This window comes from Brassica oleracea, chromosome C4, assembly GCF_000695525.1.
Source record: "Brassica oleracea var. oleracea cultivar TO1000 chromosome C4, BOL, whole genome shotgun sequence".
NCBI classification, from domain to species: domain Eukaryota; kingdom Viridiplantae; phylum Streptophyta; class Magnoliopsida; order Brassicales; family Brassicaceae; genus Brassica; species Brassica oleracea.
Genome location: NC_027751.1, coordinates 16,800,227 through 16,827,139, shown reverse-complemented (window position 1 = coordinate 16,827,139; position 26,913 = coordinate 16,800,227). Strand labels below are relative to the sequence as shown.

The following is a 26,913-nucleotide window of genomic DNA, read 5'->3' as shown; positions in this document are numbered from 1 at the left end:
TGAAATAAAACAACCTAAAATCTCTATAAAAAGATCTAGTGGTCTTAGCTAAAAAAAATAAGTGGGTTACTATTCGATTTAAGATATACAAATTTCATTATATGGTACAACACAAACGGAACTAGTGAAGCAACAACGAATCCAAATACATTTTTTTTTACAAAGCAAGAGTCGTGATAGCATCTATCTCTCTTCTAGTTTGTCCCTTTGAGAACAATTCTAAAGAGCTCTTGACACACCGACTTCATGTCGGGCCTCTCTGGAGCCTGCGAGATACAGCTCAGAGCAATCTGCAATACATCAATAAGAACTCCAGAGCCAGAGGCATGTGTCTTAACAATGGACGGGTCAAAACACTCGGACGCACGGTTTTGTCCCGCAAGCAGAACAACCCATTCAACGACCCCTGGATCATCGCTATCTCCCGACACTTTTCCCGTTAGAAGCTCTAGCAAGATGACCCCAAAGGCGTACACGTCGCTTTTCAGAGAAGGGTAGGGTTTGCTCGAGCTAGCAAACTCCGGAGGGCAGTAGCCGAGAGCGGCTGCGTCCACAACTTGCTCTGACGTGGCTTCTGGCGTGATTAGCCGATGGAGACTGTAGTCTGTTAGGAGTGCAGTAAGCTCAGGAGGTTTTAGGAGAACGTTGGTTGATTTTAGATTCCCGTGTGGGATTGCTTCTTCGTTGTGCAGGTAACTAAGACAAGTGGCTATGTCAAGAGTAATTTTAAGACGGTTTTCTAGCAATAATGGTGGGAGGTTTACCAATCCAGCCTCTGCAATAAAATAAAATAAAATAAAAATCAAATAACTTGCTAATCAGATCTTTTTTTTAATAAGCAAGTCTTTTTTTACCACCTTGGAGATAGAAAGCTAAACAGGGTGCATCAATGTATCTTGATATGATGAGCTTCTCGTGTTCTTTGGGGCCCCAATAGTAAGCCTGAAGAGAAACAAGGTTCGGGTGTTTGATGTTCCCAAGCTTCTTTATCTCCCTAGCAAACTCCGTCTTGCCTTTCGCAGTCCCTTCCCTTAACCATTTGACAGCTAATACGGTATCAGAGCTGAGAACTGCTCTGTACAGAGTCCCGTGGCAGCTCCTTCCCATGGCTTCGGCTGGAGCACGAGACAGCTCCTCTGCTGTAAGCGTGAGACTAGCGTCGAAAATGTACAGGTTACCATCCAATTTCGCGCAAGTCTGGCGAGACCTAGCTGGTGAGTCATGGATGGAAGAAGATACTTGGGAAGAAGGATTCTCAGAGACACGTGGAGAAGAAACAAGCAGCTTGGCGTTTGCTGTGGAAGTAGAAGTAACAGAAGACGAAGGTACGCTGATCTTTTCAGGTGAAGGAGAAGGCTCATTTTTTTGCAGACTACTCTTTTCTTCAGTTACATCCATTTTCTCTTCGTCGTGCTGCCTCTTCACCACAAAATGAAACCAGGCACAGACGAGAGCAAGTAGAGCAGCACCCACGACCAAGCCTATGATCAGAGCTGCCTTTATAAAAGATTTCAAATGATACTTATGCTTTGATCCTACGGTTATATCTTTAGGAGTTCCAATCAGTAACTCATTCCCAGGACGAAACGCTGAATCTGAAAACCGTCGGAGAAGACTCTCCGGCAGGTTTCCAGAGAGATTATTGGCAGAGACAATGAATACCTTTAAGCTCTCTGGGAGGCCATCAGGTATATTCCCTTCAAAGCTGTTATAAGAAAGGTTTAGAGTAACCAAATTGCGGAAGCTGGTTAGTTCCTCGGGCAGAACTCCACTTAATGAGTTATGTGACAGATCAATATTGGTCAAGCTAAGGTTTCCCGCACTACTTGCATCTTGTAGAGGAAGTGAACCAGAGAAGTTATTGTTTGACAGTTTGAGATCCGTCAACTTTTCGGGCACCAACAGATTTCCCGGTATGGACCCGCTAAGCTGGTTATGACTGAGGTCAATCTCTTTCAGTTCAGGATAAGTTCCTAGGATAAAAGGCAGCACACCCTGCAGCGAATTGTCAGCAGCCTCGAGAGAAGTCAGCCTCAGGAACTGAGAAGTTTGGCTAGGTAGTAGTGTTCCAGTGAGTGAGTTCGAATTTAACCGGATGGTTTCTACGTAATCACCCCAACTCTGTATCCTTGACAAATCTCCTGAGATGTTATTGTGACTCAGATCAATAATGGCACAATGGCCTACTTTCAAAGGTAAGGAGCCAGTTAGTCTATTTGACGACAGATTGAGTTTCTTTAGCGTTGAAGAGGTTATACTTCCAACAGGACCTGCCACAAGATATTAAGACAAATTTTCGTTATTGTTTTAGAATTTTAGTGCAAAATTTATTATTTTTATTCTCCATTTTATTTTTGGATTGGAATATGTTTAGCTCTATTGGTAATGATGTTCTTATTTAGAAATATACGAAGCTAAATATTTTCTTTAATCTAATTACCTTCAAGTTGATTAAGGCTAAGATCTAGGTCAGCTAAGACAGTTGAGCTCTCCTGGAGAAGGCCCTGTGGTAAAGAAGCCGAGAACTGATTGTCTTGCAACCGAAGAATCTTGAGAGAGACAACAAAGCTGAAGAAAGGAAGATAACCAGAGAAGCGGTTACTGCTAGCATCAAACACCTCTAAACTATCGAAAAACGGGATGATGCCGTCGCCGCCGCCAGCAATAAGCTCTCCAACCAAAGAGTTCCCACTCACGTTCAAGTACCGAACCGAAGAAACGAAGCTCGACTTCGCGAGACCCAAATCAAGCGAACCCGACAAGCTGTTCCTGCTAACGTCTACATACTCCACGGTGTGCAGCTGAGAGAACAAGCTCATAGCTTCCCCGGAGAAGCTATTCCCTCGCAGGTCGAGGTGCTTCAACTTGTCGAGATCATCGATTCCGGAAGGCAACGAGCCGCGGAACATGTTGTTGGACACGTCCAGGTGCTTGAGAGACTTGAGAGAAGCGATCTTGGAGAGAGTTCCGGAGAAGTGGTTGTCGGAAATGGACAGGTTCTGAAGCTTTCGGAGACCGACGATGGCGGGGAAACTGAAGTCTCCGAGGAGACCTAAACCGTTTAAATCTATGGATGTGACGTCTCCGCTACTACTGCAAGAAACTCCGTACCAGCTTTGAGGACACTTGTCAGAGGATAATGCATTTGCGTCCCATGAAGTAAGGAGTTTACCAGATGGGTCTGTGTGTATGCCTTTCTTGAGCTCCAGTAGTGCTTCGAAGTCGGAGGAAGAACCTGAGACGCTTGTCACTAAGACTAGTATCATCCAGCATATTATCAGCATGGCTTCAATTGAAGCAAAGTTCCAATCGGAATTAAAAGAAAAAAAAAACACAAAACGCTGTTTCTCCGAGGAATCAAAGAGTCATGTAAACGACATTGTCAGTTTCTCGGTAAAGAGCAGCTATGGAATGGAAGAAGAGAAAGGAGAGGGCGTGCGGGGAAGAAGGAATGAGGAATCTTTGGTTTATGGGCACTTCAATCAAAAAGCGCAATCAATGGCAATGGCCGAAGATAGAAGAGGAAGACAGAAAAGTAGGTGATGCTCTTTAATTCTTGTGGACTCGTCCTTATCAGTTTTTTATGTTGGTTTTTCTTTCTTTTTTAAGGTCCAAAAGGACCAAAACTGCACATGCTTTCTCACTGAAACAAAAGACAAAAGTGAAAAAATCAAGACAGTAAAATAAGTATTTGGTGGTGTAATAAAAATGCCAAAGTGTGTACTTAGTGAAATACTACCTTTTAATTTTAGTTGCAGAATCTTATAAAGGAAAACCATTCTCTTTGATTTAAATCATTTCTCCATGTTGGTAAATCAGAAATGTATATATATATTCATGGATTCATTGCTTTGGTTGATCGAAATATCCTTTAAGTTCAAATCTTTGACATTTTTTTTTTTTTTGGCATCAAGGAAACTTTCAATAGAATCATTCTGGTTCTTCATGGCGAGCTTCTAGAGCAGGCAAGAAAGGAACCATGGAGTTTACAACCGCGAAGCAGTGCGCACGTGAACGTCCTCCTTTAGCCAAGGAGTCCGCACGGATGTTACAAGAACGCGGTAAAAAGGTTAAAACAACACTCTGAAACTTAGAGAGCAAGTATTTAATTTCATCCAACTCTGTTGTTAGCGCCGGCCATACTTCATCTCTATCCACCAGGTTCATCAGTTGTTGACAGTCTGAAGCGAAATTAATATCATCGAGACCTCTAGCTCGAGCTTCTTTCATTGCCCAAATGATACCCTCCGCTTCAGCATGTATAGGTGACTGAGCCCTGTGAGTGCAAATCTGTCCTTGAAGGATCTCTTCCTCCGCCTCCAAAATTACAAAACCCATCCCCATCCATTCATCCCTCGCTGCCCACGAGCCCTCTACTTGGCAAGTGTACCGACGATCCGTTCTAGTATGTGACGGCGGTAGGGATTGGTGTCTTTGTATTGAAGGTTCGTCCTCTTCTGTTATCTCGTCTCCTAGCTGTGCTACTTTCCATGTTTCAGCTTCTTGTTGCGCCAGTTGAAGGGTATCGAGGGGATAAATATCTTTTGCATTGAAGCACTTCTCGTTCCTTGCCTTCCACACATACCAAATCAGCCAAGGAAACATTGAGAAGCCATTCTCTCTTTCTGCTGTGGCCACCTGTTGCAGTAGATATTCAAAATTCGCATATAGGGAAGTACACGGGAAAAGCCCCGGAGGTGTTGGAATCGGCGAGAGAATCCAGCATTGAAAGGCTGATGGGCATTCAAACAGTATATGGTTTGTATTCTCGATCTCAGCTCCACATCGTTGACATGTAGTATCTGTCCCACAATGCCTTTCGACCAGCTTACTTGCCGAAGACACATAGCCCGAAAGGGCTTGCCAAAGGAAGTGTTTGATCTTTCTTGCCGTCTTTAGTTTCCACACTTTTTTCTTCAAAGGTGTTATGCTTGGTTCGACTAACGGGTTAAAGCTCTGGTATCTCCTCTGTTCGACTGCAACATCGTATCCTGATCTAACCGTGTAGTGTCCGGACTTCGTGTGTTTCCAGCAGTACCAATATGTTCTCCATGTTTTACTTATCTTGATTGCCAGGATTCGCGGTATGTCCTCTGCGTGAATCTCCTCTGAGATGAGGCCTTCATCCCATTCTTTTGTTTCGAAGTTTATAAGATGATGGACTCGTAGCTCTGTGTCAACAACCGCATGTACACTTTTTGCCGGCCTTGCTACTTCTCCGGGGATCCAAGCATATCCCCACACTTTAGTGTCTGCCCCTGTCCCAATTGTTCTGCATATGTTGTCTTCAAGAACCTGTTTTGCCACCATCAAGCTTCTCCATCCATACGACGGAGACGAGGCCTTACCCGTTCGCAGAGGGTTCGAGTGACGATAATATCTGCCTTTGAGGACTCGTGCCAGTAGAGAATTCGAGAACACCAACAGGCGCCACACATGTTTCGCCAACAAGGCCAGGTTAAAATCTCTGAAGTCCCTAAAGCCCAGGCCTCCTTTCTCCAGGGGAACACATATTTTATCCCAGGCGATCCAGTGGATCCCACGATTGTTATCTCTTGTACTCCACCAGAATCTCGCCACTGCGGCGGAAAGCTTCTTACATACTCCCTAGGGAACGAGATAACATGACATGACAAAGGAGGGGATCGCTTGTGCCACCGATTTAATTTTAACCTCTTTCCCTCCTCGTGATAACAGCTTCCCGGACCAGTTATTGATCCTTCCATTCATTCTTTCTTGGACAAACGCGAACACTTGAGTCTTTGAGCCACAAATCTTTTCTGGCATGCCTAGATACATTCCCATGCCCCCTTCTTTCATACTCCCTAGTCATCTTTTCAGATCAAGTTTTGAGAATGTTACGACCTGAGAACCGAACATAACTGAAGATTTGGATTTATTCACTTGTTGTCCTGAGGCTTTACCGTAGACGTTGATTATTTGCATCAGTTCATCGCATTGAGGTACGTCTGCTCTACAAAAGAACAAACTATCGTCCGCGAATAAGAGATGTGAGATCGGGGGGCATTCTCGTGCAATCTTAATGTCGGTTAAGGTTGTTGTAGCTTCAGTATTCTTTATATGTGAGATCAAAACTTCGGTGCAGAGGATAAATAGGAAGGGCGAGAGCGGGTCGCCTTGCCGTAGTCCTCGCGAGGGTATGATATTCCCTTTTGCTTCCCCATTTATCAGTACTTGATACGGTACTGATGTTATACATTTCATGACTCTCGCGACCCATTGCTGCTCGAATCCTAGTTTCAGAAGTAAGGTCTCCATGAAACTCCATTCCACTATATCATAAGTTTTACTCATGTCTGTTTTAACAGCTATATATTTTCCTTTACAGCTGGGATTCGTTCGGAGGGCGTGAAACATCTCTTGCGCAACCAAGATATTATCTGTAATCAGCCTTTTTGCCACAAAAGCTGATTGGGTCTCGGAAATCAGTTCCGGAAGGATACATTTCAATCTCGTGGATATAATTTTCGAGATGATCTTGTATCCTACATTGCACAAGCTGATCGGTCTAAACTCTGCCATGGTTGCCGGCCTGTCTGTCTTTGGAATGATACAGATGTTTGTCTGATTTAGGCATTCATCTAGTTCTCCTGTCTCGAAGAAGGTCCGGACCATGCTGCATACATCTTGTCCGATTTTGTTCTAGAAGCGTTGATAGAAGAGACTCGTCATCCCATCTGGGCCTGGTGCTTTCTCAGGGTTTATAGCAAAAGTCACTTCCTTTATCTCCTCATCTTGAGGGATTCTTAAGAGTTGCTGATTCATATCATTGCTAACTGTCGCGGTAACATACCGGAGTGAATCTTAGATATTAGTCGGGTTAGACGAGGAGAAGAGTTGCTGGAAGTATTCCGTCGCCACCATCTCAATGCCCTTCCCGGATTCTACCCACTGGCCCATCGAATCTTTTAGCCGCGTAATCCGGTTACGAGCTCGGCGTTGTTTCGTCTTGGCATGGAAATATTTAGTATTCCTGTCTCCTGCTCGTAATCAGAGTGCTCGGTTTTTTTGTTTCCAGTAGAGCTCTTCATCTCGATAGGCAGCACATAGCTTTCGTTTAAGTTCCAGCTCTTCCTCGCTTGATATATTTTCGTCTGCCTGCACCCTATCCAGTTACTTCTTGAGCTTTTCGATGAGCTTTGCGTTATTTGTGACGTTGCTCCTCTTCCACCGGGAGATAGCTTTTCGGCTCTCCTTGATCTTGTCACACAAGGAAGCGTCCATGTCAAGATTTGCTGCATCCCAGGCTCCCTGAACCGCTTGATTAAAGCCAGCTTTTCCTATCCACCGTCTATCAAATTTAAAGCCCTTTTTGTGCCGATTCTCTCTTGACTGGAATCTCGCAAGTACGGGTCTATGGTCAGAACCCCAGCGCATCAAATACTCCACATACGTGTGGGAAAATAGTTGGTGCCAATCTTCATTTCCAACTGCACGGTCAAGACGGCATTGTATTCTTCCTGCTCTCGTCGGACCTGCCCAGGAAAGAGAGTTACCAACGAAAGGGAAATCAATCATACCACAACATGTCAACATATTTTTGAAAGGTAGGAAAGATGCATCAGATCTCTTTCGTCCTCCTTTATTTTCGCCATTGTTTGTAATCTCGTTGAAATCTCCCATGATCAGCCAAGCTCCTGATCTGTTCATACTCATCCTCATTAGACGTTTCCAAACGTTCTCACGGTATTCTATCACCGGATCTCCATACAAAAAAGTGATATACACTTTTTGTCCTTCTATCTTTGCCTCAACATCTATCATACGATTATTGGAAAAACCAATATCGACCTCAGCGTCATTCATATAAAATGAAGCCAATCCACTGCTCCTACCAACAGGATCTACGGTGAACAAATTATCATAACCAAATTCAAATTTAAAATCTTGCATAAAAGAAAAATTGTTTTTTGTTTCCTAAAGAAAAAGAAAATTAGGATGAAAGCAGCGGTGCAACTCACGTAAGTGTTGCTTGGTCAGGTAGGCTCATGCCCCCTGACAGTTCCAGGCGATTGCACTCATATCTGAGTACTGGGTGGTTTCTGGGACCCCACCGAACCTGATACAGCAGTAGATTTTTGGCCTTTAGCAGCCAAAGGATACACCTCAAAACGAGGGATTGACATCGGGTCTGAGACTTTCGACGAGCTGAGCCGTCCATGTCTGACCAGTTTGCCTTTTGGTGAGGCTCGTCCTCTGATAGCCAGTTTCTTCGACACAGCAGCACCTTTTGTGTCTGGGCTCCGAGTTCCCCGACGTTTGTTGATGCTTATCGGTGGCATCATGTCCTTCTGGGCCTTCTAGCTTAGTTCCTGCTCTTTACTGGCTGCGGGACGCGGTTTCTTTGTCGTTGTCTTCTCCTTTTATTTCTCATTTCCAACATCTCTCACGGCTCTGTCCTCTTCCTGTTGTGGTAGGTTGGACTGCTTTTCACACTCCTGTGTCTCTGGTATCACTGTATTCTCCTCCAATTCTTCATCTAGCAGATCATCATCATTCAACATGTCCTCATCCATATCGAAGTCCACGATGGCATATTGATCTGCCATCTGGTTAATCTCCTCCTCGGTTAAGAGATCAGTCTCCTGTGCTGCTAGGTTCTTTCCCGTAAATCCTATCTTGAGCCTCTCACTCATTGGGATCTGATTATCGCGCTTCTCAGCCTGCTCTGGAGAACTAGGCGTTGGTGTCTTTTGAACCGCTAAGCCTTTCTCTTGAGATTGAGTAGACTGCATATTTTGTGTTGTGTTCACCTGAGTCACAGGGATCTCCTTTGGTAATGCCACATTGTTTGGTAATGGCTCTTTGGTCTTAAAAGTCCCACTCGCTCCACCATCAGAAGCCCCATTACCTTCCTTATCACCTGAGTTCCTTGCGGCGGCTTTCCCTTTGATTCTTCGTCTTCTATCCTCTTCTGCTTCACTCTCCATCTCTTGTTCATTGTTTTGTTCATTGTCATCTCGGTGCTGTTCCTCCCGACTCCTTGTAGCTACACGAACTGGTTGCCATTCCAGTCTTGGCTCATAACTTGAGTATTGCCCAGTTCTTCGCCTTGAAGGGTCACTTCTCTGAAGCCGGTGTGGTTCCGAGATGGTTCTTTGAGAATCATGCGATCGGTTTGAGCATGCTGGAGGGTCGGGGCGTCTCCATTCCCTAGATCTTTCTTGGACTCGGTTCTGTTTCTGAGGACTGGAGCCCTTTACTCTCCAACTGGAGGATGAAGCAGAGTCCCCGTATCGGCTTTGTTTGATGGGGGTCTCTGTGGTTCTCTTAGTATATCTAGAGTCTGCGCGGAGGTCTTTCTGATAGGGATGATATCTCTCCCAATCTCGGGGAACTTTTCCAACAGGACTGTGATCGAGTCTATTCCAGACAGTTCTCGCAAGGCTTTCTCTTTTACCTGAGATTCTGAAGCGTAGGTCATCATGGTCTGTGTTCTGTTTTTTTCTCTGTTTTGAAGCGGTCACTTCTATGCATGTGAGGGTCCAAAGGTTTCCTGTCTAAGTCATAGGCGTGAGATATCCTTGATTGGGAGTCAATCCTCACGTGGGTCGCGAAACCTCTTATCGGAGCAGAGAAGGCTTCTCTAGCAGCCAGCTCCTCCTTCTCTTTTTGTTTAAGTCGAGCAATTATGTTCGATTCTCTCTGTTCCGGTGAGAGCCCAGGGCAAGTACCTTCTTCATGCGAGATTCTCTTGCAAGTGTAGCAATAGCGGTGGATTTCCTCATAGTTCAGGGTTACGTTAATCACGTCCCCATTTGCATACCCAACCTTCCATTTAAATTGCAGAGGTTCATCAACGTTTATATGAACTCTGACCCTTCCATTATCAACATCAACAGATTCCACCTCTCCTAGGGCCAGTCCAATACTCCAATAGGATTCATCTTTCTTGTAATGTGTCGGTACACCAGTGATTGTGACCCACATGAGCATAAAGTTTGGGTAGTCTACTTCGATTGTTGGGGTCCAACGTTCCAGCGAGAAGCTCCATTTATTGAAATGGCAAGGGCGACGAAGGAGAACTTTTTGTAGATCCTCCTCTCTATCAAAGTCGAACTGGAACTTATTGTTCCCAAGATTACTTCCACGTACCCGACCTTCAAAGTCCCAAATCTTACGCTTCGGCATGTGTTTTAGCAGTGCATCCACGCTTCTTCCATCTTGATGGAACATTCTTCCCACCAACGAGAGTTTATATTTCTCCACAAGATCTGTGTAGTCAAACTCAGGAACTTTGATGATTTCCTTGTCGTCTCTCAAACTTCGTCGAGCGTGATGTGTGGTTCGGGTTTGGTGAGAGCTTTCCGCCCTAGAACGATTATTCCTTTCACGGTACATCTTGTCCGCTGAGATCTCTATGAACACCCTAATAGAGGGGAATAAGATTTCTCTGAAAACATGGCTTTTGATTTGCCTTGGAGAGCACGGAATCGGTGAAAGATTGTCAAAAGTTATAAAAAGAAACGGAACACTGCAAGGGGCATGAGAGAAACAGGAAGAGAGGAGTGTGGTGTAGTCTCCGTCTCTCATGTAACCGCCGGAAAACGCTAGATCCGGCGCCTTCGACGAGGTGATCTCAGATATGAAGTCGCCTCAAAATCGCCAAAACCCTAGCAGTCTCCCTTTATTTTTTAAGTTTCCACCCACAATATCTGATCCCAAATACTGGCTCTCCAAATCTTTGACATTTAAAGCATTAGAAAGTAATATATATTATTAAAACTGAACTACATTTTGGTACTGTTTGGAAACTTGGATAGCAGACTTATATATTTTTTAAAATGTTTGTTTGGAAACAAGGTTAGTAGGAGAAAACGTTTTCTTTGCTGCATTCATTAATGCCCTTTTCGTAATTTCACTGTCACACAACTTAAACCAAAATCGAAATCAATAAGATGCACATTATTGGTTAACTTTCTCCATAAATATCTTAACCAACTGATTCAATTAACCAAACTATTAAAACATCAAATATTCGTGAGAATATCTTAATAAAAAAGAGAATTCGAATTAATTGGTACACAAAATAGGCTAGATTCTCGGTTGCAATCTAGAAATATATGATTACCTTAATTTTCTAAACTCAACTTTCATCCCACATCTTTTTTTTCTCCAAGCTATATATTTCCAAATCTCTTATATTGCTTCCTTATCTCCTTAAAATCCATTGAATGCCTCCATAATTAGTTATCTAAATCATCGCAAACAAATATAACAATATATTGAAGTATTTCGTAAGAGAAAAAGGAATATACCCAAATATCTATCAACCATATAATCAAGAAATATCTTAGTGGTTAGATTTTGCTTGCGATATTTAACGTGCTCACCAATTTTCATAACCATATATATAGATATCCCTCTACGACACAATTTCTTCATTCTCAAACCATCACCAAAAATAAAATCACAACAAGAAATGTCGAGTAACGCGAGTTGTAACCTGCTTAAGGATGTCAAACCTTACAAAACCGGATGGAGATTACGTTTGAAGATGCTTCATTCGTGGAAACAGAACTTTGGAGGAGAAAAACTTGAGTGCATCCTTGCAGATGAAACAATAAGAAATTATTTTTCACATATATATTTATAAAGATTACAAAAACTGAACATACTTTAATAAGAAGTTTCTCCTGCTCACAGGGTGGTAAGATTCATGCTTCATGCAAAAGAAGTCAAATGTTTCGGGTTCAGCGAGACTTACCTATTGGAGAATGGCGATTTGTTGAAAACTTCACCGTATCCCAAGCGGGTGGGCAGTATCGACCAACGAACCTGCAGTACAAGATGACAATCAGTGGTGACATAGTCATATCGAAATCTGATTTACAAAAAAACAATAACTTCCTTGATCTTGCAAGTTATGCAGATATCTGTAATACATGTATTTTCCAAAATAAATAATAATAATAAATAATCGTGAAATCTCTAATTATTAATCATCATAAATCGTCTGCACATATCATAAATCCGACAAATAGTCATAAATTCAAATAATGGAATAAATCCAGAAAAATACGATAAAACCATAAAACCCGCAAGTCTAAAATGGAAAGAAGTAAAAGCCCAAAAGCACCAATCCGATAGCAATCACTCATGCTCGACAGTCTCACCTGGAAGGGGGAGAAAAGAGGGGTGAGCAACAGGGGAGTCACTCAGTGAGGTATTGGATGCTAAACCGCAAACCACTGACTCAGTACATAGCACTACGACTATGTAGGCCTAGCTCTAGCATGAAACAAACACGGCACCTAATGCGCCACACATAACAACCAATGCGCTTATAGTACATAGCTATTCGTTGCACCCCGCATTCTCCTCTTACGGATATAGATATATAAATTTTTATGTATACCAAAAGTATGTGTAGTACATAAGTGCTTCCCTGTACTCTCACATTCCCCTCATACACAATGCTACGTAGTATAGAAGTGCTTCCCTACACTCCCGCAGCTCATGCGTGGTACATAAGTGATTTCCTGTACGCCCCACAATCTCAACTCAAACAACTGCCACGTAGTACAGAAGTGCTTCCCTGTACGTCCGCAGCTCATACGTGGTACAAAAGTGCTTCCCTGTACGCCCCGTAATCTCTACACAAATGGGCCGATACAGAAGTACTTCCCTGTATCCGGCTAACCAATCCATACTATATGTATACTTATATATATCCGTCTTTTAACATCAACCAAATCAATCAACTATTGAATCATCTAATTTCCTATCTGCGGTTTAGACAAAGAATAAAATGAAAACAAACAAGACTCCAGTTAGACTCGATTCACAGAGACAGAACATGTTTCGAAACTAAACTTTCCATAATAGTAGTACTAAACTAGCACAGGATTAAACGGAATAACCCTCACCTTAGCCACTGGATGAAATGGACAACGGAGGATGCGGTCAACTGCGACACGAGAATTAATAGCTTAGGTCCATAAGAAACTTTCCTAAAACAATAGATTTAGGGTTTCCAAATTAGAAGATTAGGTTTATGATTTTCGGATTTGAACAGAGTTGATACCCGAGATTAAAATGACCATAACTTCCTATCTGTACCTCAGTTTGTCGATCTAAAGAATGATCTGGAAAGCTGACAACGAGACCTTTCCAACGGTATCTTGCTCGTTTTCTAAGTCAGTCGGGATAAACAGGAAAACGCTTATGAAATTGACTATTAGTGGACTCGCTCTGCAGAGATCAGTCCCAAATAAACAACCATAAAAATTAAACCGAAATTCCAAATGATGATCCGCTTTCTGCTATAGGTAGATCTGTGAGTTTAACATTTACCACGAAAATTTGACGTCAAAATTCTATGATTTCATAATCCGTTCCTGAATTTCCCCAATACTGGTCTCAGATGTGTTATGCAGAAATATCCCTTGGTAAAACACACATAACTTTTTGAATACAAAACCGATTGAAGATACGCTTTCTGTAACACGTAGAGAAAATAGTTGGCTACTTACTCCCAGAAGATGATGGTCAATGGACCAACTTATGGAGGGAGAAACGTGAAGATGGCTTGGGGTGGCTAATGAAGAAGATGATGGTGATGAAAGATGGTTGCGCTACCGTTCACGTTTTAGGTTTTAAGAATAAAGAAATACTTATAATTAATATATAAGCATGTCTGGTTTACTAAACCATTAAGAAAAAAAATATTTTTCAGATTGGTTTAGTCTAAATAAATAATCAAACCAAATTTTAATTATGGTTTGTTAAAACCGGGTCGTTACAATTCTTCCCCACTTAAATAGGAATTCGTCCCGAATTCAGATCTTGACTTCGCTTCTCTGTGTTGACGGTAGGAATATGATTAAACGTTGGCTCACACAAACCTTAAGATAACCACTACTTGACCAAACTCAAACTCACAAAACAATAAATAATCTTAGTACCAACTAGAATGAGAGTTGTCATGAACCAAAACCGATTAATACGAGTTTAGTAATTAAGCAAGATTTGTTATAGAAAAACAATGTATTAAACCACAAGAATTAAAAATAACAAAAGGTACATAGTGGATCCCGGCTCAACCTCCTCCTAATCTCGTGTAGCAAAAACTCATTGGTCGATGGCTTGGCGCTTAGGCGGTGGTGAATCCTCTGCATGTTCCCTCCTCGGGCAATCCCTGAAAATATGACCTGACTGGCCACAGTTAAAGCAATCCATAGTAGCCGCTTTGGGTTCAACAATCTGTCTAACTGAATCCGCATTCAATGGTTTAAACCGGCAGTTTCTCGCCATGTGGCCTGTCCGTCCACATGAATGACACCTAATACACTCTCCATAATGATTGCGCTTGCAACCGGGGCAGCTAGGTGGTTCTAACTCGTCCAATGTTCTCTTTTGTGACTCTAAAGTCTTCACAACTTTAGGTTGAGCTGATTTAAAGAGTTTATGCTCCTCTGCCAAACCTGCTTCCTGCTCAGCAGCTTTCTCCACCAAATCCCCCAATCTGTAGTAAGTGACGACACGACATCTGTTGTGAATTTCGAGTCGCATCCCACCCAAAAACTTTCTAATCAGGTCTTCCTCAGTAATACCACCTCCTGCAAACCTGCGAAGTCGGTTGAACTCAACCTCATACTCCATGATTGTCATGTCACCCTGGCTCACATGCTCGAAGTCACTCTTCTTCTTATCCATAGCTTCTTTTGGAAAATACTTCCTATCGAACTCCTGGATAAAATCTGCAAAGGTAAGTCTATCAGGCCCACGATGGCCCAATCGCACTCCCTCCCACCTCACAAGTGCATCTCCACGTAGGTATTGCATAGCCAACCTAAGCGAAGCCTTTGGTGGACACTCAATAATCTCTAATTTCCGTTGCAGACTAAGCTTCCAATCATGTGCAACTGTAGCATCCATTGTTCCCCCAAAATGCTCCATATCCATGTTTCGCATCTGACTCGTGAGTCTGTAAAACCTCTCATCATAAGCACGGTAAACCGGTAAAGGTTGCTGCAAACCTTGAGGGAGCTGCTGTCCTGGAACCCCCTGCACAGGAACCTGAGGAATATGCATCTGCGGCAGTGGATCCTGTTGTGGTGGGATCTGCTGCAGTGGAATCTCCTGCGATGGAATCTGCTGACCAGCAGCCAACTGACGGGAAACTTCCTGTGCTGCTACACGAGCAGCTTCTTGTGCAGCTACACGAGCATCTTCCTGGGTAACCTGTTGAATAGCAGTCTGAGCAGCCTGGGTAGCTGCCTGCTGAACCATCTGCATGAGCGCAGCCTGTTCAAACTGTGGGGCTGCATGCTGCACACCCTGTGCCTGAACACCCCCTGCAGCACCCTGCTCATCCACAACTTCACGAGCATCAGCTCTGACCCTAACGGTGCGAGTACGCTTACCTCCTCTTTTTGGCGGCATCTGAATAGAGAATGGACGACACGATTAATTTCTGTTAAATCTGAACACTATCGATTACTGAAAAATAACCGAACAGAAAGGTGCTATACTTTTTTTTAAAAAAAAATTGCCAACCCCATAAAAATTTCAAAATCGTCAAAAACCGATTAAAACAAAGTCCCACAAATCGCCATCCCGGGTCTGAGCCGGGACGGAACCCCGCTCTGATACCAAATTGTAATACCCGTATTTTCCGAAAAAATAATAAAAAAAATAATCGTGAAATCTCTATTTATAAATCCTCATAAATCGTCTGCACATATCATAAATCCGACAAATAGTCATAAATCCAAATAATGGAATAAATCCAGAAAAATACGATAAAACCATAAAACCCGCAAGTCTGAAATGGAAAGAAGTAAACGCCCAAAAGCACCAATCCGATAGCAATCACTCATGCTCGACAGTCTCACCTGGAAGGAGGAGAAAAGAGGGGTGAGCAACAGGGGAGTCACTCAGTGAGGTATGGGATGCTAAACCGCAAACCACTGACTCAGTACATAGCAGTACGACTATGTAGGTCTAGCTCTAGCATGAAACAAACATGGCACCTAATGCGCCACACATAACAACCAATGCGCTTATAGTACATAACTATTCGTTGCACCCCGCATTCTCCTCTTACGGATATAGATATATAAATTTTTATGTATACCAAAAATATGTGTAGTACAGAAGTGCTTCCCTGTACTCCCACATTCCCCTCATACACAATGCTACGTAGTATAGAAGTGCTTCCCTACACTCCCGCAACTCATGCGTGGTACAGAAGTGCTTCCCTGTACTCCCACATTCCCCTCATACACAATGCTACGTAGTATAGAAGTGCTTCCCTACACTCCCGCAACTCATGCGTGGTACAGAAGTGCTTCCCTGTACACCCCGCAATCTCAACTCAAACAATTGCCACGTAGTACAGAAGTGCTTCCTTGTACGTCCACAGCTCATACGTGGTACAAAAGTGCTTCCCTGTACGCCCCGTAATCTCCACACAAATAGGCCGATACAGAAGTAGTTCCCTGTATCCGTCTAACCAATCCATACTATATGTATACTTATATATAACCGTCTTTTAACATCAACCAAATCAATCAACTATTGAATCATCTAATTTCCTATCTGCGGTTTAGACAAAGAATAAAATGAAAACAAACAAGACTCCAGTTAGACTCGATTCACAGAGACGGAACATGTTTCGAAACTAAACTTTCCATAATTGTAGTACTAAACTAGCACGGGATTAAACGGAATAACCCTCACCTTAGCCACTGGATGAAATGGACAACGGAGGATACAGTCAACTGCGACATGAGAATTAATGGCTTAGGTCAATAAGAAACTTTCCTAAAACAATAGATTTAGGGTTTCCAAATTAGAAGACTAGGTTTATGATTTTCGAATTTGAACAGAGTTGATACCCGAAATTAAAATAGCCATAACTTCCTAACTGTACCTCAGTTTATCGATCTAAAGAATGATCTGGAAAGCTGACAACGAGACCTTTCCAACGGTATCTCGCTCGTTTTCTAAGTCAGTCGGGATAAACAGGAAAACGCTTATGAAATTGACTATTCGTGGACTCGCTCTGCAGAGAACAGTCCCAAATAAACAACCATAAAATTTAAACCGAAATTCCAAATGATGATCCGCTTTCTGCCATAGGTCGATCTGTGAGTTTAGAATTTATCATGAAAATTTGACGTCAAAATTCTATGATTTCATAATCCGTTCCTGACTTTCCCCAATACTGGTCTCAGATGTGTTATGCAGAAACATCCCTTGATAAAACACACATAACTTTTAGAATACAAATCCGATTGGAGATCCGCTTTCTGTAACACGTAGAGAAAAGATTTAGCTACTTACTCCCAGAATGATGGTCAATGGACCAACTAATGGAGGGAGAAAGGTGAAGATGGCTTGAGGTGGCTAATGAAGAAGATGATGGTGATGAAAGATGGCTGCGCTACAATTCACGTTTTAGGTTTTAAGAATAAAGAAATACTTATAATTAATATATAAGCATGTCTGGTTTACTAAACCATTAAGGAGAAATTATTTTTCAGATTGGTTTAGTCTAAATAAATAATCAAACCAAATTTTAATTATGGTTTGTTAAAACCGGATCGTTACAATATCATTGAGGGAAAATTGAATCCCTACTTCCTAATTGGTATAATATTCGTTTGAGTTTTTTTCTTATATTAGCCCATGCTTTTTCACTGATTTATAAACTAAACTACAATATTTTTGGAACATATGTCCTCGGTGAAATATTTGATATGCGCACTATACAAACTGTGCAAGTCAAGAACGAAGATCGGAAGAGGGTTGTATTCTGACTACGTGACACAAACTAAGCAATATTTTGTTATCTTTTATACTGTATAAGAACTATAATCGACATTCTTTAATTGTCTATATTGAATTTCAGTGGGAATGACATGGAATGTTGTCTGTGGGGGAAATTCACAGAACTTATTGAATCTCATCTTCAAGAGAATGAAGGGCAACTAATAATTTGTTTGATTAGGTTTGCTAAAATCAGCTACTACAAAGGTATAAACATTTATCTATAATATAAAAAGTAATTTGGGTTTGACTATATTAAAACTGAAGCTTACAGCAGCAAGTTTATTGTTGAGTAGGAAATATGCAAATAACAAATGCATTTGATGCTTCCCTTGTGACTCTCAACCCACAAGTGCAAGAAGCAGTTGATTTTAAAGAAAGGTACATTTAGATCCATATTTTAGAGGCACTTTTACGTGGATGCATCAAATGTGGTTGATAATTTGTACATTAATAAAATTCAGGATGTTGCAAGCCGAACTTCCTCTTGCTATTGTGGAAAACAAACCGGATTACAAGGCTGTGAAGCAGCAAGCAGAAGATTGGGATGATGTCTGTTCAATTTCTGAGATTTTGGTGGCTGTTGAGGTTATTTTTAAATTTTCTCATAAGTTATATTATGAATTAGAGATCTGATTACAGCTGAGTACTATAAGATTGTGTGTTTTTTTAATTTTCCAGGCGCAGAAATGTAAAATCGTATGCTCCATCGAATCAATTAACACAGATTGGGGTTGGCTTTTTTTTGGACATGATGCAAATGGATGAAACCGCCGTGTTAATAGGATCAGTAGAAATGATCCTTGAAGAATTACACAAAATGAAAAACCATTATGGCGTTGTGAGAACTGTCGTGCTAATGTCACTAATGTGTCTCCAAAGTAAGTGTAAATTATTCTTCTAAACTATTTTTCAATGTTAAGCTAAAAATATTACTAATTTGTCACACTCAAATGTTAGGTACAAGCTTCATGTGTATGTGGCAGATGACAGCGACACATGCAAAGTAATGTTGCTTGACTCTATTGGAAAAAATGTTATTGGTAATGAAGCTGTGGAGCTTTGGAATGGCTCATACGATGAGGCAAGTATATTTTACTAAGTTTATTAATTCTACAAACATAAAAACATATAACTGACCTTTTTTATATGTTTTATGTATCAGATTGAAGATCCAGAAGATCTCCCTGAACCAATACAGAATTTAGTTGGGAAATCATTTTGTTTTGGTATTTCGATTAGCTCAGACAATGTCACAAACGGAGCAGGCACTTACTTGGTGGCAGAAGTAAGGGCTGGTGAAGAGATTCATAAAATCGAATCTCAAAGTGCTCCAGTTTCTCTTATTGAGTCTGGTTCGTCAACCTTCTCTGCTGGAGAGGTACATGCCCTTCTATTACTCAAATCAAATAGCATGTTACCTATATTCGTTCAGCTAAAATTGACAAAGAAATTTATTATATTGTTTTACAGGTTTCAAAGTTTGATTCTAATTCTCAGAATTCTGCTGAAGATGTGACCACTCCATTCTCTAAGAGAAAGGATAATGATGATCTACCTGATGTGACCTCGGCCTCTAAGAAGTTGTGCACGGATACAATCAAGCTGTAGAAAACTAAAACTGAGTAGAACGTGTTGTTTTTTTATTTGCTGGTGTTTTTATTTAGTGTTTTATTCTATTGTTTTGCTCTATTTGGACTATTCTGTTTTGCATTTAATAAATCTATGAATTGGTTTTGATATTTATATTCTTATCTGTCTATTCTTCAAAACATAAATGAGAGCTAGATCATGTATTTACTAATGAGAGGCATAATTTTAACAACATACCTTTAGTTATAATAGGATGGTGCAGGATCAAATTGTTACAATCCCACCCGCTTTTGCAAAGAATTGCATAAACTAATAGCAGAGTAAGCATCCACCATCATCTCTGAAAGTGCAGACGTATGAAACATTAGAGTTTTGAACTACACGGCTGCAAACACCTCAGTAAACTTATTGCAAACAAATAGACAGTCTCACCAAGCAATATATCCTATTTAGATAATATTCTAAATGAGTTATAAAACCAATGAAAATTCAATATATAGCCTATAGTTTTAACAAACAGGCTGAGGTTCTTGAGCTTTTAATAATATAGATTCCAATTCTGGTATAATTTTATTTTCACCGAAGCAAGAAAAAAAAGATGATGCTTTGGGTTTTAAAAAATTTAAACAAAGGGAAACCATAATTGAAAGGGATGCCACCCAAAAATCATGTGGTTTAATGAAACTATCATACAATATTTATTATCATATATTCATTTACCTAATAAATAAATTCATAATTAAACACCTAAATAGATGGGATACCTTTTCATAATATTTCACAAAGCACCAAACAAGCGTGGAACCCTTTTACTCTTTTACTCTTTTACTCTCTACATCTTATTCAAACTTTCGTGAGTTGATATCAACAGAGAAGTAAGTTTAAGCGAGCAAAAGCAGAATGAGAAGAAAAAGAAAGGATCATACCGAAATCAACATATCCGAGTTTTCTCCGCTCGACCGAAATGTAAGAAAAACATCCAGCAAGTCTGCGACTGTGCATCCGTTGGTTCCTTTAACAACAGTATATAAGAGATTATATGATGGTGTCGGTAAGGATGCATCTAAGAACTATATTGGTTCTTCAGTACAAGAAACATCATACACACCTATAAGCACTGCAAACAGACGAAAATGCAGTCTAGGTGATTGTTTTAATTTTCTTCATTTGTAGCAGACTTTCAGTGATTGTGCACTCAAGTGTTTGTGTTGATATATTACTTTTATAAACTTACAGGTCTGGACTTGATGTTAAATGTTCTGTTCAACTCTCCAGAACCAAGGAGTTGTTTGACAACACTATCAAGTAAGTTTTCTTTAAGCCCATCTAATTGGCAGTCAAATATTGGTTAAAGGACTCTAATTTCCAAGTTTTTGCTTTCACAGATGCTAAAAAGGTCAACAACTCAGGAGTAAAAAATTTAAATTTAGGAGTAGCAAAGAAACAGATAGCAAAGGCACAGAGAAATCTCGGAATAGTAAAGAAACCAAGAAAGAATTCACAGAATGTTTTGAAAGACATTACAAACATATCATATGCCTTGGGAAATGATAAAGAAGCTGCACCATCAGCCCCTCAAAATGGAATATACGAGGATCATCTCAGTGGTGATGATGATATAAAAATGGATGATTACAATGTAGATGATCAAGGTATAATGATACTCGATATATTATAATATAGAAATGCAATCTCGACCCTTGTTTGTGTGTTCTAATATATCACTGGGTTATAATGACAAGTATACTTGAAGAAATCGATGATGAACTGGACTTTGACTGTAGTTCAAAGGATACTACAGATTCCAAAAATGAACAAATAGACTTTGATATGTCTGTTGAGCCAGAAACTGCTCCTACGAATTGAAAAAAATACAAAAGAAAGGCAAGTGGAGAAAAACATTCTGGTTGTTCTACAAAATCTCCAAAATCCACTTCTAAACCGAAAGGAGATTGTAAGAACACCAAATATTTAGTACATGATACAAATTTTTATTAATTGTTAGTATTGTTTCGTTAACTTGTGTTCATTTTTGTGTTAATAGCTTACATAGATGAAGGTGATCCATCATATACCTGCGGTTATTGTAATGCTATTATGTGGTATGGTGAAAGGCTGAACAAACGTAAGAATTCACGAAATCCTACTTTCACCCTATGTTGTGGACAAGGGCAAGTTCAGTTGCCTCTGTTAAAAGACCCACCCACTGTACTCAAAAGATTGATGGAAGGAGATGATGCACAAAGCAAACATTTTCAGAGAAACATGAGACCTTATAACATGGTCTTCTCATTTACTTATCTAGGTGGGAAAGTGGATAGATGTGTTAAAAAGACAATGGCCCAGATATGTTTCAACTGCAAGGAGAGAATTACCATCTAATGGGCAGTTTGCAACCACCAGATGGTCAGGAAGCTAAATTTGGCCAAATGTACATAGTGGACACTGCAACTGAAGCAGAAAACAGAGCTAATTGTTTGAGGTAGTGACCTTATTTGTTCCTATTTCGTAATGAAAGCTGGCACATTGTGATGAGATCTTAATGTTTGTTATTGTTTGTCAATACATATTAACGTATATTTTTGCAGAAATTGATTTATAATAGAGATTTAAAGGCTAACAGAGATTATTCTTATATTTCAGCAAAGGTAATAAGCGTTTTCAAGGGAAAAAGAAAGATGGATTGAAGAAAGAGATCATTGAGATTTTGATAAAGATGTTAAATGAAGTGAATCCATATGTGAAGCAGTTTAGATCAGCAAGAGATCGGTTTAATACTAACCCAGAAGATGCTTTCCATATGAGGTTTTTAGTGATTGTCTTAAAGATGGAAGGACATACAATACACCCACAGCATCTAAAGTTGCTGCACTAATTCCTGGAGATTTCAATATGGATAAAAGAGATTGTACTTCAGAAGCATTATGGGAGACTTATGAGGATTAATGAAATACATGTTTCATATCTTGCACTTCAGTATCCTCTATTGTTTCCGTATGGAGAAGATGGTTTCAGACTTGAGATACAGAATGGTGTCACTGAAGCTACTAAGAAACACAAGAAGGGTACTATTAGTATGAGGCAATTCTTTGCTTTTCATCTTCAAGAACGTAAGAACGAATCTCACAGTCTTTTACATGCCAGACGTCTTTTCCAGCAGTTTCTGGTTGATGCCTACACAACTATAGAGTCTAATTGTATTCGCTATCTGAAGTGTAATCAGTCTACTCTCCGTTCTAATAGTTATGACTCTATTAAAGAATCCGAGAGGGCTGGAAAGCTTGATATGCATGACCAGGGGAAAGAATTTGTGTTGCCAGCTTCTTTCACCGGTGGTCCTAGATATATGAAGAATATGTATTTGGATGCTATGACTATTTGTAAGCATTTTGGATTCCCGGATCTGTTCATCACTTTTACATGCAATCCTAAGTGGCCAGAAATCACAAGATTTATGAAGAAGAGGAAATTAAATCCAGGTGACAGGCCGAAAATTCTTTCTAGGATTTTCAAGATCAAACTTGAATCATTGATGGATGACTTAACCAAGAAACATATTCTTGGAAAGACTGTTTCATGTAAGTTTCATCAGATTGTCTTTAAAAATCTCGGTTTACTTATTTACACTAAGTTATACTATTTTCTTTTTGTTTCAGCAATGTACACCATTGAGTTTCAGAAACGTGGTCTACCGCACGCACACATTCTCTTATTCTTGCATCCTACTTCCAAGCTTCCAACTACAGACGACATTGACAAGATAATTTCTGCTGAAATCTCTATTAAGTCAGAGGAACCCGAGCTATATGAAGTCATTAAAGACATGATGATTCATGGTCCATGTGGAGCTGCTAATATGAAATCACCATGCATGGAAAATAGAATATACTCAAAGTCATATCCCAAATCATTTGTCTCGAAGACTACAGTTAACAAAGAAGGGTTTTCGGTGTATAGAAGGCGTAACCAATCTGAGAGTATTGAATTGAAGAATGGTTTCAGAACTGACAATCGATGGGTCATTTCATATAACAAGCAACTATCTCTTCGGTACAAAGCTCACATCAATGTAGAATGATGCAACCAAACTGGTTCTATTAAATACTTATTTAAGTATATTAACAAAGGCCAGGACCGTGTTACAGTTGTTGTGGAACCGCCTGATAATGTTGTACAGAATGAGTTGAGCGGACAGAGTGTGCAATAGAAAAATGAAATTAAAGATTTCTTCGACTGCAGGTAATCACAGAACCAAAATTATTTTCTAGCAAATGATTCAGTTGCGACCTATATCTCTTAATAAACAGTTGTTCCTTTAATTAATTTTTGATATATGATTTTGTAGATATATTTCAGCGAGCGAAGCTGGTTGGAGAACTTTTCAGTTCCCTCTTCACTTTCGGTCAACAACTGTTGAGAAGCTCAATTTCCATCTACCCGGTAAACAGCTTATCATTTTCAAGGGTAAAGATAAGATGGAAGTTGTGGTAAGTCGTAAGCTAATTGAGAATATCATATTCTTAGCATGGTTCGAACTGTGTAAGATTGATGATCTAGCGAGAACTATCACTTATGCCCAAATTCCCAACTACTTTACCTACCACAAAAAGGAGAAGAAATTCAAAAGACGTAAGAGGGGATTTAGCATTGGCAGGATAAACTATGCTCCACGTGCGCAAGAAGATTCTTACTATCTACGTGTGTTGTTAAACGTTGTGAAAGGCCCAACCAGTTACGAAGACATTAAAACTTACAGAGGTGTTGTTCATTGTGGATACAAAGAAGCATGTTTTGCTCGTGGATTGTTAGATGATGATCAAGAGTATATTGACGACCTGATTAGGAGAAGTTATGCTGGTTCAGCAAATGAACTACGAAATTTTTTTGACACGATGCTCATCAACAATAGTTTAGTTATGCCAGAGACTGTGTGGGAATAAACATGGCAGTATTTGTCTGAAGATATTGAGTATAATCGCAGGAAAATTCTGAACAGACCAGGTAAGATTGACTTTTGTTTTCTATTTCCTTCAAATTACTCTACTACTGAGAATGTTGACAAATAATTTTATTCTTATTCTGTTATCTTTGTTTTGTAGAATTTTTGTTAAGTGATGAGGACAAAAAGAAGTTTGCATTACAAGAGGTTGAAAAACAATTGAGGCATTTAGGGACTTCTCTTGCTAAATTCACTTCTATGCCACAACCTCCAGAAACAAACAGCAATGATTCAAACGTCCTTACAGTAGACGAGCGCAATTATCCACATGAAGCACTGTTGGAAGCTCTACATATTGATCTTCTGAAGATGACAGATGACAGAGGAAAATATATGATGAAATCCTTCATGCTGTGACAAAAGGAACAGAGGGGAGCTTTTTTTGTTTATGGCTTTGGTGGGACTGGTAAAACTTTCCTTTGGAAATTACTATCAGCAGCTATCAGAAGTAAAGGAGATATTGTTCTTAATGTTGCATCAAGTGAAATTGCTTCTTTGTTGTTACCAGGCGGTAGGACTGCTCATTCAAGATTTGGTATACCACTTAACCCTGATAAATTTTCTTCATGTACTATGGTTCATGGTTCAGATCAAGCAAATTTAGTAAGAGAAGCATCAATGATTATATGGGATGAAGCGCCTATGATGAGCAAGTATTGTTTTGAAGCTTTGGATAGAAGTATGTCTGATATTGTTGGGAAGCACAGAACCAAACCATTTGGTGGAAAAGTGGTTGTTTTTGGAGGCGATTTTAGACAGGTTCTACCTGTAATAAATGGAGCTGGAAGAGCCGAAATTGTTTTGGCCGCACTGAATTCTTCATATCTTTGGGATTGTTGGCTGGTGATTTACAATTGAAGAGGCAGATGATCTAAAGGAATTCTCGGATTGGATTTTGAAGGTTGGTGAAGGAAAGATTGCAGAGCCTAATGATGGTGAAGCTGAGATCGAAATTCCAGAAGAATTTTTGATAACCGACGCTGATAATCCTATAGAAGCTATCAGCAAAGCAATTTATGGAGATTTTGCTTCACTACAACAAAACAAAGAGCCAAAATTCTTCCAAGAAAGAGATATTTTGTGTCCTACTAATGAAGATGTGAACATTATCAACAATTACATGCTAGATATGCTCGATGGTAAGTATAGACAAGGTTCCTTCATAACTATGTTTACGTAAATGACATATAAATATTTGATTATTTTTTTGGTGCGTTTCAGGAGAAGAAAAGATTTATTTCAGCGCAGACAGTATTGATCCTTCTGATACAAATTCAGTTAACGACGAAGCTCTTGGTCATGATTTTCTAAACACTATAAAGGTTTCTGGTTTACAAAATCATATTCTTAGACTGAAGGTTGGTTGTCCCGTAATGGTTTTAAGGAATATTAATCCTACATCAGGGTTAATGAATGGAACCAGGCTTCAGATCACTCAAGTGATGGATTTTATGGTTCAAGACAGAATCATTACTAGAGAAAAGGTTGGACAGATAGTAGATAATCCGAGACTATCAATAACACCATCAGGCACCCGATTGCCTTTTAAAATGCGCAGAAGGCAACTACCTTTAGCAGTGGCTTTTGCTATTACAATAAACAAAAGCCAAGGACAATCTCTATCGGAAGTGGGTCTTTTTTTACCAAAGCTTGTGTTTTCCCATGGACAGCTATATGTGGCATATCTAGAGTGACCTCAAAGAAAGGATTGAAAATTTTGGCTCTTGGTAAAGATGGAAAGCCTCAGGGAAAAATCATGAATGTAGTTTTCAAAGAAATTTTCAACAACCTTGGAAAAAATGATTGATAAGGTACGTCGTTTTAAAATCTTATCTTAATGACCTAGGAAAATTGTTTCACAGTTAATGTGTTAAAGTAATTTATAATACCTGACTAAGATTTATTTTTTGTATTGCAGATTTCAGTTCGTGAAGAAAGTGGAGTTTACTTTCAGAATTCTTGAACATTGTTGTTATTAATAAGATGGATGTTATTTTATTGTTATTGATTACTTATCAACAATCAAAATTATGCATTTCTTTGAACTAAATTATTTCAGAAACACTACATCAAACACAATCATTCAAGTCAATCTAGAAATGGAACAAACAAGCGTAAGGCAAATAAAAAGTTCAGTCCTATCAGCAATCGCGCCTACATCTACCACAATCCTAAATGATTCTATTTCTTGATTAATGTATGAATTAATCATTTTTAAATTATACTAACCTTGGTTTGTCATGAAGGTTGGCAATTCTATTTGGTATTTGTGATCCTCCGGTTAGTGATATTTCTTCTCCAACATAACCATTTCTTATCAATGACACCTTCATGACCTGGAAGCATACAAAAACAAAGAAAATATATATTGATCATTTAATATTTGTAGTCAAACAGGACCATTTTTTTTCACAAATAATTACAAAACGAAAGTGAAAATACACTACCTGATATGCAAGACAAGTTTTTTACTCTCTTCCTTCGTCTGTTTCAGGCTCTTCTTCCTTCACTATGTGTCTCAT

The 26,913-nt window shown here is 39.8% G+C and overlaps 3 protein-coding genes and 1 pseudogene across 3 annotated transcripts; 2 read left to right on the top strand and 2 right to left on the bottom strand.

Moving 5' to 3' along the window:
• Nucleotides 1-49: 49 nt before the first annotated feature.
• On the bottom strand, nucleotides 50-3,553 carry LOC106341856 (probable inactive receptor kinase At5g10020). The gene is made up of 3 exons (XM_013780586.1): nucleotides 2,441-3,553; nucleotides 858-2,270; nucleotides 50-775 (listed from the first exon to the last, which is right to left on the bottom strand). Exons 1-3 carry the CDS (start codon nucleotides 3,282-3,284, stop codon nucleotides 195-197), a joined length of 2,838 nt encoding a protein of 945 aa, XP_013636040.1. The 5' UTR covers nucleotides 3,285-3,553; the 3' UTR covers nucleotides 50-194.
• A 10,541-nt stretch (nucleotides 3,554-14,094) lies between these two features.
• On the bottom strand, nucleotides 14,095-15,408 carry LOC106338269. Its single transcript, XM_013777287.1, has one exon. It carries the CDS (start codon nucleotides 15,406-15,408, stop codon nucleotides 14,095-14,097), a length of 1,314 nt encoding a protein of 437 aa, XP_013632741.1.
• A 2,692-nt stretch (nucleotides 15,409-18,100) lies between these two features.
• On the top strand, nucleotides 18,101-19,410 carry LOC106338268. Its single transcript, XM_013777286.1, has 6 exons — nucleotides 18,101-18,180; nucleotides 18,264-18,387; nucleotides 18,481-18,490; nucleotides 18,786-18,883; nucleotides 18,965-19,180; nucleotides 19,273-19,410. Exons 1-6 carry the CDS (start codon nucleotides 18,101-18,103, stop codon nucleotides 19,408-19,410), a joined length of 666 nt encoding a protein of 221 aa, XP_013632740.1.
• A 2,079-nt stretch (nucleotides 19,411-21,489) lies between these two features.
• Nucleotides 21,490-26,198, top strand: LOC106338266 (annotated as a pseudogene).
• The last annotated feature ends 715 nt before the right edge of the window (nucleotides 26,199-26,913 follow it).

Bases quoted from the DNA above. Each gene is read 5' to 3' on its own strand.
- LOC106341856 (XM_013780586.1), bottom strand. From the start codon at position 3,284: ATGCTGATAATATGCTGGATGATACTAGTCTTAGTGACAAGCGTCTCA. The intron at 2,271-2,440 runs GTAATTAGATTA...ATCTTGTGGCAG, and splicing joins TAGCCTTAATCAACTTGAAG to GTCCTGTTGGAAGTATAACC. The intron at 776-857 runs GTGGTAAAAAAA...ATTTTATTGCAG, and splicing joins TTTAGCTTTCTATCTCCAAG to AGGCTGGATTGGTAAACCTC.
- LOC106338269 (XM_013777287.1), bottom strand. From the start codon at position 15,408: ATGCCGCCAAAAAGAGGAGGTAAGCGTACTCGCACCGTTAGGGTCAGA.
- LOC106338268 (XM_013777286.1), top strand. From the start codon at position 18,101: ATGCAAATAACAAATGCATTTGATGCTTCCCTTGTGACTCTCAACCCA. The intron at 18,884-18,964 runs GCAAGTATATTT...TTTATGTATCAG, and splicing joins GGAATGGCTCATACGATGAG to ATTGAAGATCCAGAAGATCT. The intron at 19,181-19,272 runs GTACATGCCCTT...ATTGTTTTACAG, and splicing joins CAACCTTCTCTGCTGGAGAG to GTTTCAAAGTTTGATTCTAA.